The sequence below is a fragment of the Mya arenaria genome, chromosome 4 (genome assembly GCF_026914265.1).
Source record: "Mya arenaria isolate MELC-2E11 chromosome 4, ASM2691426v1".
Lineage (NCBI taxonomy): Eukaryota > Metazoa > Mollusca > Bivalvia > Myida > Myidae > Mya > Mya arenaria.
Genome location: NC_069125.1, coordinates 50130181 through 50145877, shown reverse-complemented (window position 1 = coordinate 50145877; position 15697 = coordinate 50130181). Strand labels below are relative to the sequence as shown.

Here is a 15697-nt window from a genome sequence, read left to right as displayed (position 1 = left end):
TCTCGCTGTCGTAAAATCTAAAACGAAGCTTTATTACACCAATATATAAAATATACAAATAAGTTTCGTTCAAAAGTACTTATAAATAAAGAAATATTGGTTTATTATTAATTTTCATTAAGAGTTTTAACTCGAAAACATTTCGACATTAACTTTAATGCCATAAAACGTCTTGTACAATTTCTGCTAATTTAGGCGCATTTATTCCATATATATCATTATTCTGTCAGATGTATACACGTCAGTAATAACAATGACAGCTGAGGGTGTCGAGCTTGTACCGGATGATCTTTTTAAAGATGTAACATTTTACATAGTTGGAGAAATCTCTGAAGATGTAAGCGTTTATTCTACTTTCATAGTGGGTGGGGCATAGCATTTATTTACTAATTTAGAATTTCTATTCATAAAAATTATGTCAGTTAACCTGCTAAATTAACACATCGGATGTAACTTTGAAGAAAATATTTTATGTATATTCACGGTCAATAGAATACCAGATCGTGTGCATTCAGTGCGTTAAACATTTGAACATTATGGCATTACTGGTACCATTATTATGAAAAAAGCAATGAATTGTTGTGACAGTGCTTTTGTCACTAGTATTATGTAACTCAGCCGACTCTTAGGGTAGGGTTTTTAGAGATATGCATGCACTCATTTGGATGTGTGCCTTGGAGCACAATGGGCGTGTTCTTGAAATCAGAGAACAAGAAGAGCATATATTGAATGTTTTTGTGGGGTTTAATACACCAGGCCCCCCCCCCCCCCCCAGGTCCGGGGAATAGCAGGGATTTTGACTTTCGGTCCAGCCAATCCCGGGTAAAATCCCTGGCCTGAAGGGACAAACTGTTGGTAAAATCCCTTCCAAATGCCCTGCACCCCAGGATACCTTGGTAAGGCCCATTCCCCACTATTTTCGGAGCGAAAACAAAACCAGTGCATTCACTCGGCACTGAGAGTTAACCTGAAAGGTAAAAACAGGGCCGTTTCCCCCACTATCCCAGGTATACCTCCGGACCTGGGGGGCAGTGGTTACAATTGACTGGTGCATTAAGGGTTCAAGTTTAATGGTAAAGGGTATTTAGGACTATGGGAACCAGGACACCCAAAAAATACTTTAGAATTTTAATCTTTATTTATTAAATCTCAGATGTAGTCCAAGTGTAGTCTTAATGTATGAAAGTGTGTATCAGTAAAAAAGGTTGTTTTTAATACAGCAAGACTGCATACTGTTAGAGAAATTCTGAACTTTGACATGTTTTAACATTCTGGCTTTTAGGTCTAAATCTTGTTAGTAAATGAACTTAAAGTTTTCATGCCAGTTCAAAACCATCTTAATTTCCATGACTGCTGTACCTTACCTACCTTACTTTATTTTAATTGTCTCCATTCTTCGAAAAAGAGCTAGGGTATCGCACCCACACTTCCTTGTATCCCCCCACTGTCTCTTCAGCGTGCTGTCCCTTCAGCAAAAAAAGGGCCCCGTTGGAAATAAGTGCTTGCACTTTCACGGGTTATCCTTTACCGCAAGGTCTAAAGAAATACATACATACATACACCTTTAAATTTGTTCAGGAAAGCTTTACACTGTATACATAAAATTAAATTGTTGTATGGCAGGAAATAATTCACTTTAAAAGCTCTTTTCAAACTCAGAAAATGTTTTGTCATGAAAAATTAAAACAAACAACTGCAAACAAACACATTTTAAAGATGATCTGTGGATAAATGCTTATCTTGTTTGATGAAAATTCATGAAATCTCTTTGGAAAAAAATCAAGGAGTAACATACTGTTTGACTGAAAACATTAATTACTAGTTGCAGTTCTAGTTTTGCTGATAAATACCGTATTATATCATGCATAGGACGCACTTTTTTACCCCCAATTCTCGTCTTAAAAGTTGTCTGCGTCCTTTCTATGCTATTAGAATTTCATCTGTTTTTTTCCAAGTCCATTTCAGGTCGAAAATATCGGACCGGGGAAGAACGCGGTAATAGTAAGTATCTGTACTGCGTCACCGAAGAGAACAACTGACATAGGTAAAATCACGCAAGTTAACACACGCAGAAATACATTGAATGTTTACTTTAAAATGATTTATTGAGAAATAAATTGAAAACAAACAAGAGTGTTTACTTTTTTATAAAAGGGACGCTACTCACAAAAACTCGATGTGAGTCAGCACTTTAACTGGATTGAGTTATAACGGCAACGGAAAATCGGGAAACGAGGTAAATATCAATTAATTGTGTTCATGATTTTAATGTTTCGATATTTTACAAAACATTTTGGTTCTATGTTACTGTTTTAAAAAAATAATAAAGGAATGTGCATAACGCAAAGTAGCATTATTGTCACTATCAAATCTTTTCAAATGTGCGAATGTGTGAAAAACACCCGCTGTCTGTCATTAGAAAAACATCCATAGAACAAACTATTGCGATGGTAATACCGTATGGTTGTTTGTTCGCACTTAACCCGATGTGCCTCCCGCTGGCAAGGCTAATTACCGACACGCATTAATTATGCCGATATGCTTTAATTCGTGCAGCGACAAGCCTTATCAAAACAATCAATAGTTTTGACAATACACAGTTTTGTTGCGATTGCAACCGTTGCAACGGTTGACTGTCATTCAGAAGGCATGTCGGGACTATTGCAACGGTTGCAACGGTTGACTGTCAGTCGGGACTATTACGGCATTTGTATAAGTCTTATAATATGCGTGAATGTTCTCAAAATATCAAGACATATATCATTGTTGTGTACGCTAAATTACCAAAATACGACGATAATTATCGAAATACACAAGACAGTTATCAAAATATGCCTTATATAAAAAAAAATGTTTGTTTTTTACTTCAATATATGTATTAAATTCTTTACCAACCTCAATTTTTCGGCTCCGATTTTGACATTTTCCCGCTGCGTCCTATCTTTTATATTAAGGGTTTTTACCCGTTTTCTCAACTATTTTTTTGCCTGCGTCCTATCTATGCTAGCGTCCTATACATGATATAATACGGTAACCTGTAATACATGTACATGAGTGTAACAAAAACCAATGTGCAAATATTTAAGAAAAAATGAAATTCGAATTCACTGATTTAGCAATGACGATTGCCGATGATATATATATACATGTATATATAATATTCATTCTAATCGTCAACATTTTTTTTTGCATACCATAATCAGTAAATTTACTGATTCAAATTTCATCATTTTCTAAAATATTTGCACATTGGTTTTTAGTTCTATATGTTTACAAGTGATGAGCATTGGCATACAACTTCCAAGTTCAAAATTGTTTTATAAGCCAGTATGACAATACTAAAGAACATGAGGTATTAATTGTTTGACCTGTTGCACTGCACTCGTACATTGTATATTATTGCATTGATTTAATCTTTAATAATGCTTACATCTCTGTGTCATTTTTTAAATCATGCTTCCTCTTTATATCATTATTTTATTTCTATTAAGGTCATAGAACTATTGACACGTTACAAAGGAAAGCGGGATACATACCTCAGTGAGGTTGTGAGTCATGTGATTGCTGACGATGTTGACAACCATGAGTACCAGGAGGCTCGGGAACTCTTTGAACTTCCATGTGTAATGGTGAGAATCGCTTACATTCAGCTTGTTATAGAAAACGCACAAAACTTGTTTAGAAAAAGTTACATTTAGGAAAAAACAACTATGAGGACAAATGTACAAATAGGAATATCTTTGGTGAAACTTATTACTATGCAGAATACTTATGTTTGTGTACAAAACCAGAATGTATTATAAATAAATTTAGTAATAGTTCTTTATGAAAACCCTTTTTTTAATCAGGTATAAATTGGTTATTGTTATGTTTTTATTTGCAGAGTGAATGGGTCACCTTGTCAGTTCTTTGCAAGAAGCAGTTGGAGTATCCTTTTCTTTGCAAGTTTTCAGACAGTGCTTAAAATTTAATGTTAAAGTTAACAGCAGTTCCAGTCCCCACTTCCAAAACACACACCCACTGCTGAATTTCATGCATTCAAGGTATATCATTCATCATAGTTTTGTGTCAATCTGCACTAAATGGTAATTATTTCCTCAGGTTTTCAATGTAACAAAAATGCAATTCAAAGGGGAAACTAAAATATGTGAACCCTTAACAAATGTGTAGCAAGGAGCTGTTTGCCCCAGAAGGAAGACTCTTCTCTGGAGTCATAGCCTGTCCATCTAAGGTTTGTACCATTCTTCATATAGTATTAACTTTGTTAAACATGTTGATTAAGAATTATGACAATTACATGTGCATGTACCGCTATGTCAAAACTTCATAATTCTGTAAGGTTACATTTTCCTATAATAATGAGAAATAAAAAAACACTCTTTTTTATACAATTCATATCATTTTGTGACTTACAAAAGCTAAATTAATTCTTTAAGAAGCCAATGATATGAACACTTTTTTTCCTATGTTAGTTGGAGGAGAAGGACTGGTTGTCTGTATGGGGGATGATCGTATACAACGGGGGCCGCTGTCATGCCACCCTCTCCAACAAGTGTACCCACCTTATCACAGCCAATATGGAAGGGGTAGGCTTGATTGCAGACTTTGTCATTATATCATGTGTAATTGCTAGTTATTGCAATTGGAAATATATGCACCTGTACTGCATATTACTTTATTATTGATTTTCAATGTATGATAGCTCTTAAACAATTTCCAAATCACCTTAACGCTATGTTGTCAAATAAAATCATCCTTTATAAATGAATTGTTATAACTCATTAGTCAATTAACTGTTACTCTAAGTTTCGGAAATTAAAATGAAATTTGATTCTTTTTTTCCATTGGCTAAAAGGTTTTTGGATCAGAGCAATAATGCCAGTAATGTATATTACAGGAGAAATATCTTGAGGCGTTAAAGCATGAGGATACCATCAAGATGGTAACACCTGACTGGGTCAGTGAGAGTGTGGGGAAGGGAGGGAAGCAGGACGAGGCCATCTATCACCCCAAACTGGTTGTCTACCCCAAACCACCGTCACCACCAAAACCAGAGTTACCTCCTAAACAGGAACAAATGGAGGTATTTGGATTTTCTTGTATGTTGTCATAATTAAAAAAAAAAATTGACTCCATGCTTTGAAATGAAAATATCTTTCATGATAAATATATCTCACTCCACACTTGACATCATCAGCAGTTTTCGTAACTAGGTTGCCCAAAGCCTGGGACAAGTTGATACTGTTTAGGACAAGTTAAAATTCCCAGGTGGTTGCCCGTACGGCCAAGTGCATGTTTTGGAAATTAAAATCCCTGTTTTCATAATGTCTTCAGCAACAATTCACAAATCCTTAATAAATATTCTAAATATTGGCTTTTGCATATTTACGCATGATTTATGGACGTCACAGCATTCAACGTGCTCAGCATTTTAGTATTCAATAAATAAGCGCCTAAGCGTCTGCCCGACACTTGGACGCTTATTAATTAAATACTTCTCTTTTCATGTTTTTGTTTGTTTTAAAAACTTTTTTTATTATTTTGTGCAAGTAAAACTATTTCTTTAGGCAAGTGGTTTTCTTCTATTACTTGCCCGAAAGAACAAGTGCTGAAAAATATTTAAGGCAAAGACTGCATCAGAACAAGATTTTCTGAGTGTGGGTTGCCACAATAAAAGAACTGGTTGTTAAGCTGAAAGAAAAAAAAGAGAGAGGAAGTCATCCTCTTTCCTCAAGCACTGTTTTGCACTATTAATCATTGCATTATGTCTCTTTGTAGATCCAGACAGCTCAGGTATCCACCCCTGAGGAGATGACCAGACTGCCAGTGCCCCAGGGTTCTGTGGAGCGGAGATCACCATCAGAGATGTACCAACCTGGCTCCCGCCCCGGCACTCCTGGCAGCGCAAGCACCAAGGAGGCATTGGCCAAACTGGTCAGCAACAGAATGCATGTATGTAATGATTTTCGCTTTAAGTAAAACTTATGTGATTTGCATGGTTCATGTACATGTCCTTGATCTAGTCTAGTGTGTTCTTGTATTACGAAATGTATTTTGTCAAAAAGGAGTAACATTGTTATTGCAATGTCATATATATATTGCAGGAAATCCCCATGCCAAGACACCAGATGCCCCCACACAGTAGCCCAATGGGTCAGTTTCCCATGCCCCCAGGTCCTCACATGGGTATGAGGCCGGGCATACTCCCCCCTCGACCACCTCAAGGTCATATGTACCCACCCTCCTCCCAGCCTGGACAAGTGATGATGCCCGGGCCACATATGGGGCCAGTGCCTGGTCCAGGGCCTAGGGGTTTCCCTCCGAGGATGATGCCCCCACATACAGGAGCACCACCACAACACCAGCTTCATCAGCAACATCTCTCCCATCAGCAGCAGCAACAGCAGCACCATCATCAACAACTCATGCAGCAACATCATCAGCAACAACAGCAAATGCAGCAGCAACAACAGCAACAAGGAAAATTACGTAATATAACTAATAACATAGAACTTCACAAGCAGCAGCAGCAGCAACAACAACAACAACAACAACATCATCAAAACATGTTACATCAGCAGCAGTTAAAGCAGCAGCAGCAAATCAAACAAGCAGCTCAACAACAGCAGCAGCAGCAGCATAAAATGGGATTTCCGGGAGGCCAGTTACCAAGACAACCACCACCATATTTTCCCCAGAATATGCAATTCCCTCCACAGCAACAACAATGGCCACAGCCGTATGTGGGGCATGAACCTAATGACAACAGTTAGTATCATAGTACGCATTGCACATTTTCCCAGCATAATGTTTGGTCTGTTTAGAAGTTCTCGTCTTTTCCTTGAAAATTCTGTCCAAGAAACTGGAAAGCTTGTCTGATCGACAAGCCCAGTTTGATAATGGTTTAATAAATTGACAATTTTACAATAAACAATTGAAATAAATATGAAAATTAAGATTTTGGTGTGGTAAAATCTGGAATTCATTGGCCTTAATCATAGACTTATTCTTGATTAATTTACTTACTAATTAATGTACATGTTTCAGTCGCACCTGATATTTGCCTGCTGGGTTGTGTTTTCTACATCACAGACTATCCGAAACTGGTCGGTATGGAACAGATCGCTGTCTGGAAAAAGGTGGGTGGTGTGGCCAAAACTTTGATTGCCTTGTACATTATTGCAATGATTTCTTCAGCTAAACAAATTGATTGTCGTGGTTGTAAAAGGGAGGTTTTAAGGTAATTTGTTGGATGATGTAAACATGTAATACTAAGTATTGACTATTGGACAACTATTGGTTAGCTGTTTAAATATTTGCAAGTATAATCCTATCTTACATACATGTATACATTTGTTTTGTTTCAGGTGATAGAACAACATGGGGGGCAAGTGGACCTGTCATATTCAAACAGAGTTACTCATGTCCTTTGTGCCAACCAAAAAAATGATGTCTTCCACCTTGTAAGTAATAAAATAAACTTGAATTGCAAAACCAAAATCCTGGTCATTATGTTTTGATAAAAAAAATAATGAAGAAAATACAATAATTTGATAGCAATTCTTATTACCAATTACATGTAACAACTTAAAAAAAGTTTTTAAGCCAACAATGACATTTCATCAGTAGATTTTTGTTTTCCATCTTTATTTTTTTAAACCTGGTATTCATCATTTTGTTTTTGAATGATAGAACAGAATAACATTTTACATGTTTGCCATCTAGGCATTGCGAGACCATAGACGGATGGTGACAGCATTCTGGTTGAATGATGTGCTGCTAAAGAAGAAAATGCTTCCCCCCTGGCAGGCTCTCCATCTGCCCCTGTTGTACAGTGAGGATGGCCAGAGGCCCTGTAGTGACCAGGTAAGGTACTCAACTTCCCCTGACCCTCCAAATAACCTATTTCCTACTTATTTATGCCACACCCACTGGCATGCCCTCCACCTGTCCCTGTTGTACAGTGAGGATGGCCAGAGGCCCTGTAGTGACCAGGTAAGGTACTCGCCTGACCCTCCCAATACCCTATTTCCTACTCATGTATGCCACACCCACTGGCAGGCTCTCCACCTGCCCCTGTTGTTCAGTGAGGGCGAACAAAGGCCAAGTATTGTCCAGGTAAGTGACACTTAACACACCCCCTCGCCCTAGTTGCCTACCCCACCACAACTATGGATGTGTCTTTATTTCTGAGCATTGATTTATGTTCTTTCAAAGATATGAATAAGTAACCATGTTTATGATGTTTGTTTTTTTGCAAAGCTTTAGTTTCATGTATTAGAAAGGACTGAAAAGGGACCATATTTGAGCTTGATATGTTTCAGATCATCAGTATCACAAACTTTGACGGTGATGATCGAACACGAGTCAAACAGATGATTAACGCCTTGGGTGCCAAGTACACTGGCTTCATGACTCGAACAAACTCTGTTCTAGTTTGCAAAGGGTGCAGTGTTTTTTTTTCTGTATTGAGCTTTGTCCACGCTTTGCCTAAAGCTTTTTGAGCATTGTTTTACCACTCTTCCTGCTTTAATCTTCAATTCAGTGCCACAAATTCTGCAAGCATAACTTTGTTTTGAAGCAAACATGTCGCAGTTTGATGTACATGTAATGTAAATGGTTTATTACTTTTTTTATCCTCAACTGTTTAAAATGGAAAAATATACATTATACAGTAAAACTGCGATCGCTCGAGGTCGCCAGGGACCGAGACAAAACCTCGAGGGAACCGATGTTTCCAGCGACCCGATTTTCAATTTTCCAGTTTGATATGAAATATCTTTCAGTGTATTTTAAGTTTGAAGTCGTCAAACAGACTGTTTACTAAGACACCGATTCTTTCCTGTAAAGGACGCGAGTGGGCGTGTTGGTGTCTTGGTATAAGTAATGGGTCCTTCATTAGATTTCTCAGGTGTTTGACAATTATTTTCTTTCATTTGGGTGTGACATTTTGAAAGTAAGGAACCCGATCTACCTATCCCCCCAGTCATGGGTCCTTCACTAGATTGCTCAGGTGTTCGACAATTTGTAAGTTCTTTCTCATTTGCCAAATTGCAAAGCAAAGTGACAAGAAGGAATTATTTTCAGAGATTCCGATGTTGGATCGATATGGTAGTGTTTAATCGTATTTTTATTACTCATTTGAATTTCTCACAATTAACTTCTCGTTATTAACTTGTCATAATTATCATCTCAAATGCCCATATCAACTAATATCGGTCATGCGTTAACAGTGATAAACGGTTTTTCACACCTTTTCAAATTGCCTTTTAACTGTCATTGCAATTTTCGGGAAAAGTTCGGGAAAAAGTGTGAAATTATGACCTCGAGGGAGCCATAAGGTTTTGTGCACGATTTGTGTACTTGGGACCGAGGATATTGCTCGACTGCTCGACATAATTAGGTTTCGAGGCAGCGTGGGTATATTTTATATGAAAATAGAAGGAAAAAAGTTCGGGACCAAGCTCCGACCTCGAGGGAACGCCGGTTCTCGAGCGACCGCTTGTTCGAGGGAACGCATTTTCACTGTATCTGTTATTTTCTTCTTACCTTCCTTACTTGAATTTGTTATAGCTAGAATAATCTTTCATCCATTATGCAGGCCAGAAGGAGTGAAGTACAAGAAGGCCAAGGAGTGGGGTGTGGCCGTGGTGAACGTACGCTGGTTGTCCGACCTCATTCTGGGCCACATGGATGCCCTTAAACTTCCCATCTCTGACAAGTACAAGACTGTCTCAAAGGGTGATGAATTTCAAATTGACGTCTCCAAAATATCGCACCTCATGGGTCAGTGCTTTTTATCCTTGCTTTTAGCTGCTACCAGGTATTGTTGATTGTTCTAATTTCCAGAAGTATTTCCTGAGCTTTCTATTTTGAGATTTTGGCAATTTACTGAGGTTTAATATTCAGGATGCCATTATTTAATCATTGCCAAACATAATTGCAAACTAATATTTCACTGGGTTTTAAATACGTAACCTAATCAGTTGTTTTGTTGCAGATGGATGGAAAACCCCTTTAAAGGTGCCTAAAGATCTTATGAAGGTATAGTGAATGTATGGAGCTGTTAAGCTTTGTCTGAACTAGGATATTGATTGTGTGCATTCGTTAGTGTCATTTTCGGGTACCATGAACAATTGAATTTTTCCTTGTCATCAATACAACAGTTTTCATGCATCTTAATCAGAATATTTGTAAAATGAAAAAAAAAAGTTTATAAATTTAACAGTGTTTATCCATTCTCTCTGAAACTTGTTTAGAATAAATGTCAACATGATATTAATAGCCAGTGTGAATATGGATCAGCAGCATTTACTTTTTCCTCTATAAACATACATCCTGCTACAAAATCCATTTGTCAAAAAGAAAAATCCAGTTTAATTTGGTTTCGTTGTTTATGCTTAAAATACCTACATTAAACGTTCAATTTTGTTTGAAAAGGTTATAGTCATTATTGTTGTTATTTTACAGAAACACCTGGCAAACTTGAAGAAGAACCCACCTGGACAGGAAAACTTGCCCACTCCGCCGAAAGTGCCAAAGTATGCTTTTTTTAATATTGATATGTGTTCAGCAGAGGATGTAATTGTTAATTACTTTTAGAGAAATGATTCCCTAACTGTTACAACAGGCATACAAGGTTAGAGCTCACATAACATACGGAAATTTAGGAAGTTTAAGGTTTTATTTAGCTATTTCACATGCATATTCTCATTGTCTTCTTTGTCTTGATAGATATACTAAAAGAAAACTTTTACAAAACATTGGGTTTAAGCTAGGAATTAAAAAAAGACAGGGTGCTGCAGAAAAGGGACAGTGGGCTATGGAAAAAAGAACGCATTGTGTTGGACTGTGAAGAAGGAATGTCACAGAAAATATAAGGGATTGTGTTAAATTGAAGTATTTAATTGAATTTTATCATCTTAAACTTTAATTCTATGGAGGCAAAAGGGTGCACGTGCTGGTCTCCTTGAGGGCAGAAGAGTGCTACCAAAAAAGGACAGGGTGCAGCACTTTTCCATAATTCTTTTGTTAAAACTCTGCAAAAAGTAATGAAGAAAACTCCCGTCTGTAATGATGGATTTGTGTACTCTGTTTTCAGGTTGGAGAAAGATGTAGGTCAGGTAGACCTTTCCCATCCGGGGCCGAGGATCCTGTTTACAGGCTTCCCAAAAAACGTTGCTTCAAGGTTTGCTCAGGTAACTGACAACAACCAGTAAAGAAATTATTGTAATAAGGGAGAAAACTCATCTAGCCATGTAAGCTTCATTTGTACTGTAGTTATAATTTATTTCATTTTTTAAAGTAAGTGCCTTAAATACAATGTTGAGTGTAGGTAAGACATCATTTTGCATTTTTGACTTAATCACTTAAAACATTTGACAACTTAAAACCTTTGTAAAATAGAGATTATCTCAGAACGTAATATATTGCTCAAAATATATCTGTTGTAGATTGTGAGCCAGCTTGGTGGGCAGGCCGTTGAGAGCCCCCAACACTGCACGCACATTGTCGCCCGCTCTTTCTCCCGCACCATAAAATTTTTCATCGGTATCAGCGTCACCCAGCACATTGTCAACGCACAGTGGGTAGAGAACAGCTACAAGCAAGGAGCCTTCATCAGTATGGGACACTTTTCAAATGTCTATCCATTAACAATTCTTTCCGAGGTTCATGTTGGTCTTTATAATTGTATAAGTATCTAATGCCATCATAATTGTAATATTTGCAGCAATAATGATATATCTTTTTAATGAATAAATATTAACATTTCCATATCATTTAAATACTATCCATTTTTTGTTGATATTACTGTTCAGGAAATTTAGAGATATTTTATACCCTGATTCTCCTAGGTGAGGCATCATACGGCCTACAGGACCCAGATGGAGAGAGGGAGATGAAATGTTCCTTGGCCGAGTCCCTGTCACGGGCCCGGGCACAGCCCCTCTTTGCTGTAAGTTTGTAACTAGTTACAGTTCCAGTTACATCTTCATATGGCTACTTAATAATATGTTACAAGTGGTCGGGCAGATATTATTTAAGAATCCTGTTTGAACTATTTCAAGTTTACTATAGTTACCCCTCTTGTTAATCAAAATTATTTACATGTCATCTGTTTAAGGAAATTCAATTATTTTTATTTATGCATAAGGTGCATGTACATTTTTTCGAGTGTCATGCAAAGGAGGACAATATATAGATTCTTAATAATACATGAATATTAAAGTTTTGCATTTGAATATACCAGAATGACCAGTTCCTACACTTTCATTGAATTTCAAGGGTATGACATTTTACATCACCCCAAGTGTTCAGCCCCCGATATGCGACCTACAAAAAATTATTGAGAGTGCCGGAGGGACACTGTCCAAGGGCCGCAGGCTGGCTGCTAAGACCATCGAAACGCTCAAGGATGACAAGGTTACTTTTCTTCATGATGTTACTTTTGTCGTACTTGATCCCTGATAGTGTAAAGTGTGTTTTTCAATATTGTCAATTATTTTATCTTTGACTTTAGCGTAAAAATAAAATAAAAATACAATCTGACCTAATTGCTGATTCATGCACATCCATTATTATTCATTTATTTAGCTAAGCCTTGATGTCATAGTCGGGGTTGACCTTGCTGTGCAAATGACCTATGCCATAACTCAAAATCTATAGGAAGGCTTATAAATAATAATTGTTGTGTTATCCCCATTGTTGAGCCCTTTGGTTTTGCTGGACATTAAGGCCCCCACATTTTCATATGTATTGTAAGTGGCATCTTGTCAATTTTCGGCTGTAAATGTAACCAAAAGCATTTGAAATTATTCCATATTCAGCATGCTTATTTATGATATTTTGTATTGTTCCTGAAGTTAAATAATTAAAGCTAATTTCCTCAGAAATATTTTGCTAATGCTGTTTTTTTTTTCACATTTATCTCTTTGAGACACCCTCTGACAGGATAAAACTAGAAAATCATAACATCACAATTTGGGGAAAACCAGTATTTATTGGATAAGTTTGCTACTATGTAAACAGAATGTTCAATTTGAGTACTGACTATCGATACATTTAGAAGGTTATGCAAGCTGACTTTTATTCATCTGTAAAACTGTACAACGAAACATGTAGATCTGCATGAACATACATTTACACTGTTTACAGATGAATACATTGTGGTATTTGTCGATTCATCTCCCTCAGTGTCTTAAAGCAAAGGTTTTCATTTGTTTCTGCAGGGCCAGCCTGCCTATGTTGTGATAACGTGTGCTGATGATATCTACCTGTGCAATGACCTTCTGCTTAAAAATATCAGTAAGTACTCTTGTAAAAGTATAATGTAATAGTTCAAATGTAAAATTCATTTATTACAAATATTGACATCTGTGAAGTGCGATAATGAATAAATATATATACCTTGATCTTTGCATCTTATCTGAAATTCATACCTAATATTACTTACTAACATATTAATTTGATTGTGATTATATACAACTGTGTAAGTTTTTCTTAAAGTGTTCCAAAGTTTTAGTGAAGATTAATTGTATGTTCTAATACATTTTCAGAAGTGTACACACCAGAGTTCATCCTGACCGGGGTAATGAGACAGCTCAAGGACTTCTCCCACTTTCAGCTAGAGGTTGAACGATAAAGGTCAAGGTCACAACAGTAAGGTCATTTGATGGACAAGTACTCCGGAGGTCAAGGTTACAGGGTTTAATGTCTTATCAAAGTCAGATGAGGCCAAGTTTTGTGTGGCAGCTCAGAAGTATTGTGAAACCTTCTTTGTCTGCCAAATAAATTTATGGTGCTGATTTGAGGTGTGAATGTTACCACACCTATAGATCTACTTCAGATTTGATACTCAAGAAAGAATCAAGTTGTCAAATAAAAGTTATATTTTCAGTTTCAGTTTGTTTATTTGATAAAAGCTTTTATCAACTCATTTTGTTTGATGAATGTGTTTTGTGTTTCAAGTTGTATTACTTCAGTCCGCTTACAAATGTTTATACACAGATAAACTTACACTAAAAGTTCTTACAACTTTATTGAATGACACAAACAATTATGTTATCAACATTTTTTGCATGATAGTCCAATAAGGCTTCTGCATAATTCTTATGATCAGTTACATGGCTATGATAACATCACCATGATTATTTTTATTTTGTTTACACTTCCTTGATTGATGTGCAAAACTTTAAACCCACTGCTGGTACAGTGGCAAATTCTTGGTGTTTTTATTTTGTAATGTTGAGACCAATGCAAAAATCATGGCATGATGAATATGTTTTTATGTGATCCGGTGTTCTCTAATGTCCATTCTCCGCCTTGTTTCATATAAAGCACTTTGTTTACACATGTTTATATGTTGATATAGCACTGTATCAAATGTTCAGTCAGTTTTGAAATAAGATGGAAACTTATTTAAAAGCGCATGGAAACATTAAATTGTTGAACTGCCAGATGTTGTTGTTCTTACTGATAAGCCCTGCCATTAATTAAAATAATTGTTTTTTCTTGCTTTCACCCCAGTCGGTTTTTGTCTTTCATCCAGATAATAAGTTAGTGGCAAAGACATGGTTAACAAACATCTGTTTACTGTTTTCTTAATACACAGCTGGAGACTCCCAATTTTTTAGTGAGAATTTAAGGTTTTTACAAGTTGATAAATGTATTTGCATATAAATTATTGGAAACAAAATAAAACTCTCGACACCAAAGTGCCAGTTTTCAAGAAGATAGTTCGTAAGTGGATTATGGCAACACTTTGGGATGGTCTTAGGTCAGTTTTCCGTGTGCCCGCTTTCCAAATCCGTCGGCAAAAAAATATATAAAATAAAACGTGTTTTTATACATTAATTGTTATGAAACTGAGTTGTTTTCCCACTATTTTTATATGTTTGCAAGCCCTGTTTTCATAGAGAAAAACGTGAAAGTAATATGAAAAACTTGGACCTAATGCGTACATTCCTCGTATTCTCTTGGCTGAAAAAGCATTCCAGATGCAATCAGCAGAGGTTTTAAAACATTTGGAAAAATATATCCCCATTTAAAACTATATCATTGATCAACAGTATTGCATTAAAATGTAAAAATGAATCATGCTTTCCTACTTTCCTACACGCTCTCCCAGGACTCGAGAACCTGGCAGGAACTGAGTTATTGGGAGATATTCTGTCGAGTTAAATCACTCAAGTGCACGATTCTTTATTTACGGCAGAAAAGTGAAAATTTATACATTAAATCATCGTTATAGATTCTAGAAATATTTTAAGAGGAAATAAACAGTTTCTCATGATAATAGTACCAGAATTATCCTGAACGAAGCGACAAGTGATTAATTGTTAAATTGAGGCTGCCTGTTCACTGTTTATGCACATGTTTGAGGTCGAGATATGATCCTCCATAAATAAAACAAATTATTGCTCATATCATGATTATCCTCTGATTAACTGTTTTACAAAACAGTATGCATTCATTCAAATGGGTAGGGATGAATAGAAGCAAAATGGGGCTGCCTTTTCACATTGTTTTATTGTGAAACATAATTGTTGATATTAATCTGCAGAATTTAACGTATTTAAAGACCAATGTTACAAGCATTTTTTCGGTAAAATCATCGATATTGAAAATATCCACTTAACCTGTTTTACCTAAAAAATGATTACGTATCTACATGAACATTTTCTTCAAGTTAAAAAAC

General features: G+C 36.3%; 1 protein-coding gene across 1 annotated transcript; it reads left to right on the top strand.

Moving 5' to 3' along the window:
- The first annotated feature begins 174 nt into the window (after nt 1–174).
- On the top strand, nt 175–14450 carry LOC128232855 (PAX-interacting protein 1-like). The gene is made up of 21 exons (XM_052946626.1): nt 175–337; nt 3492–3629; nt 3884–3927; nt 4171–4231; nt 4473–4586; nt 4898–5083; nt 5779–5952; nt 6105–6768; nt 7048–7139; nt 7368–7463; nt 7726–7866; nt 8325–8446; nt 9602–9786; nt 10001–10044; nt 10471–10541; nt 11102–11198; nt 11454–11622; nt 11856–11956; nt 12286–12423; nt 13230–13305; nt 13557–14450. Exons 1-21 carry the CDS (start codon nt 254–256, stop codon nt 13640–13642), a joined length of 2883 nt encoding a protein of 960 aa, XP_052802586.1. The 5' UTR covers nt 175–253; the 3' UTR covers nt 13643–14450.
- Nucleotides 14451–15697: the final 1247 nt, after the last annotated feature.

What these genes read in the sequence shown, in the direction of transcription:
- LOC128232855 (XM_052946626.1), top strand. Translation starts at nt 254, where the DNA reads ATGACAGCTGAGGGTGTCGAGCTTGTACCGGATGATCTTTTTAAAGAT. An exon ending in CTAAACAGGAACAAATGGAG is followed by an intron (nt 5,084 to 5,778) that starts GTATTTGGATTT and finishes GTCTCTTTGTAG; the next exon opens with ATCCAGACAGCTCAGGTATC. An exon ending in TGGTCAGCAACAGAATGCAT is followed by an intron (nt 5,953 to 6,104) that starts GTATGTAATGAT and finishes TATATATTGCAG; the next exon opens with GAAATCCCCATGCCAAGACA.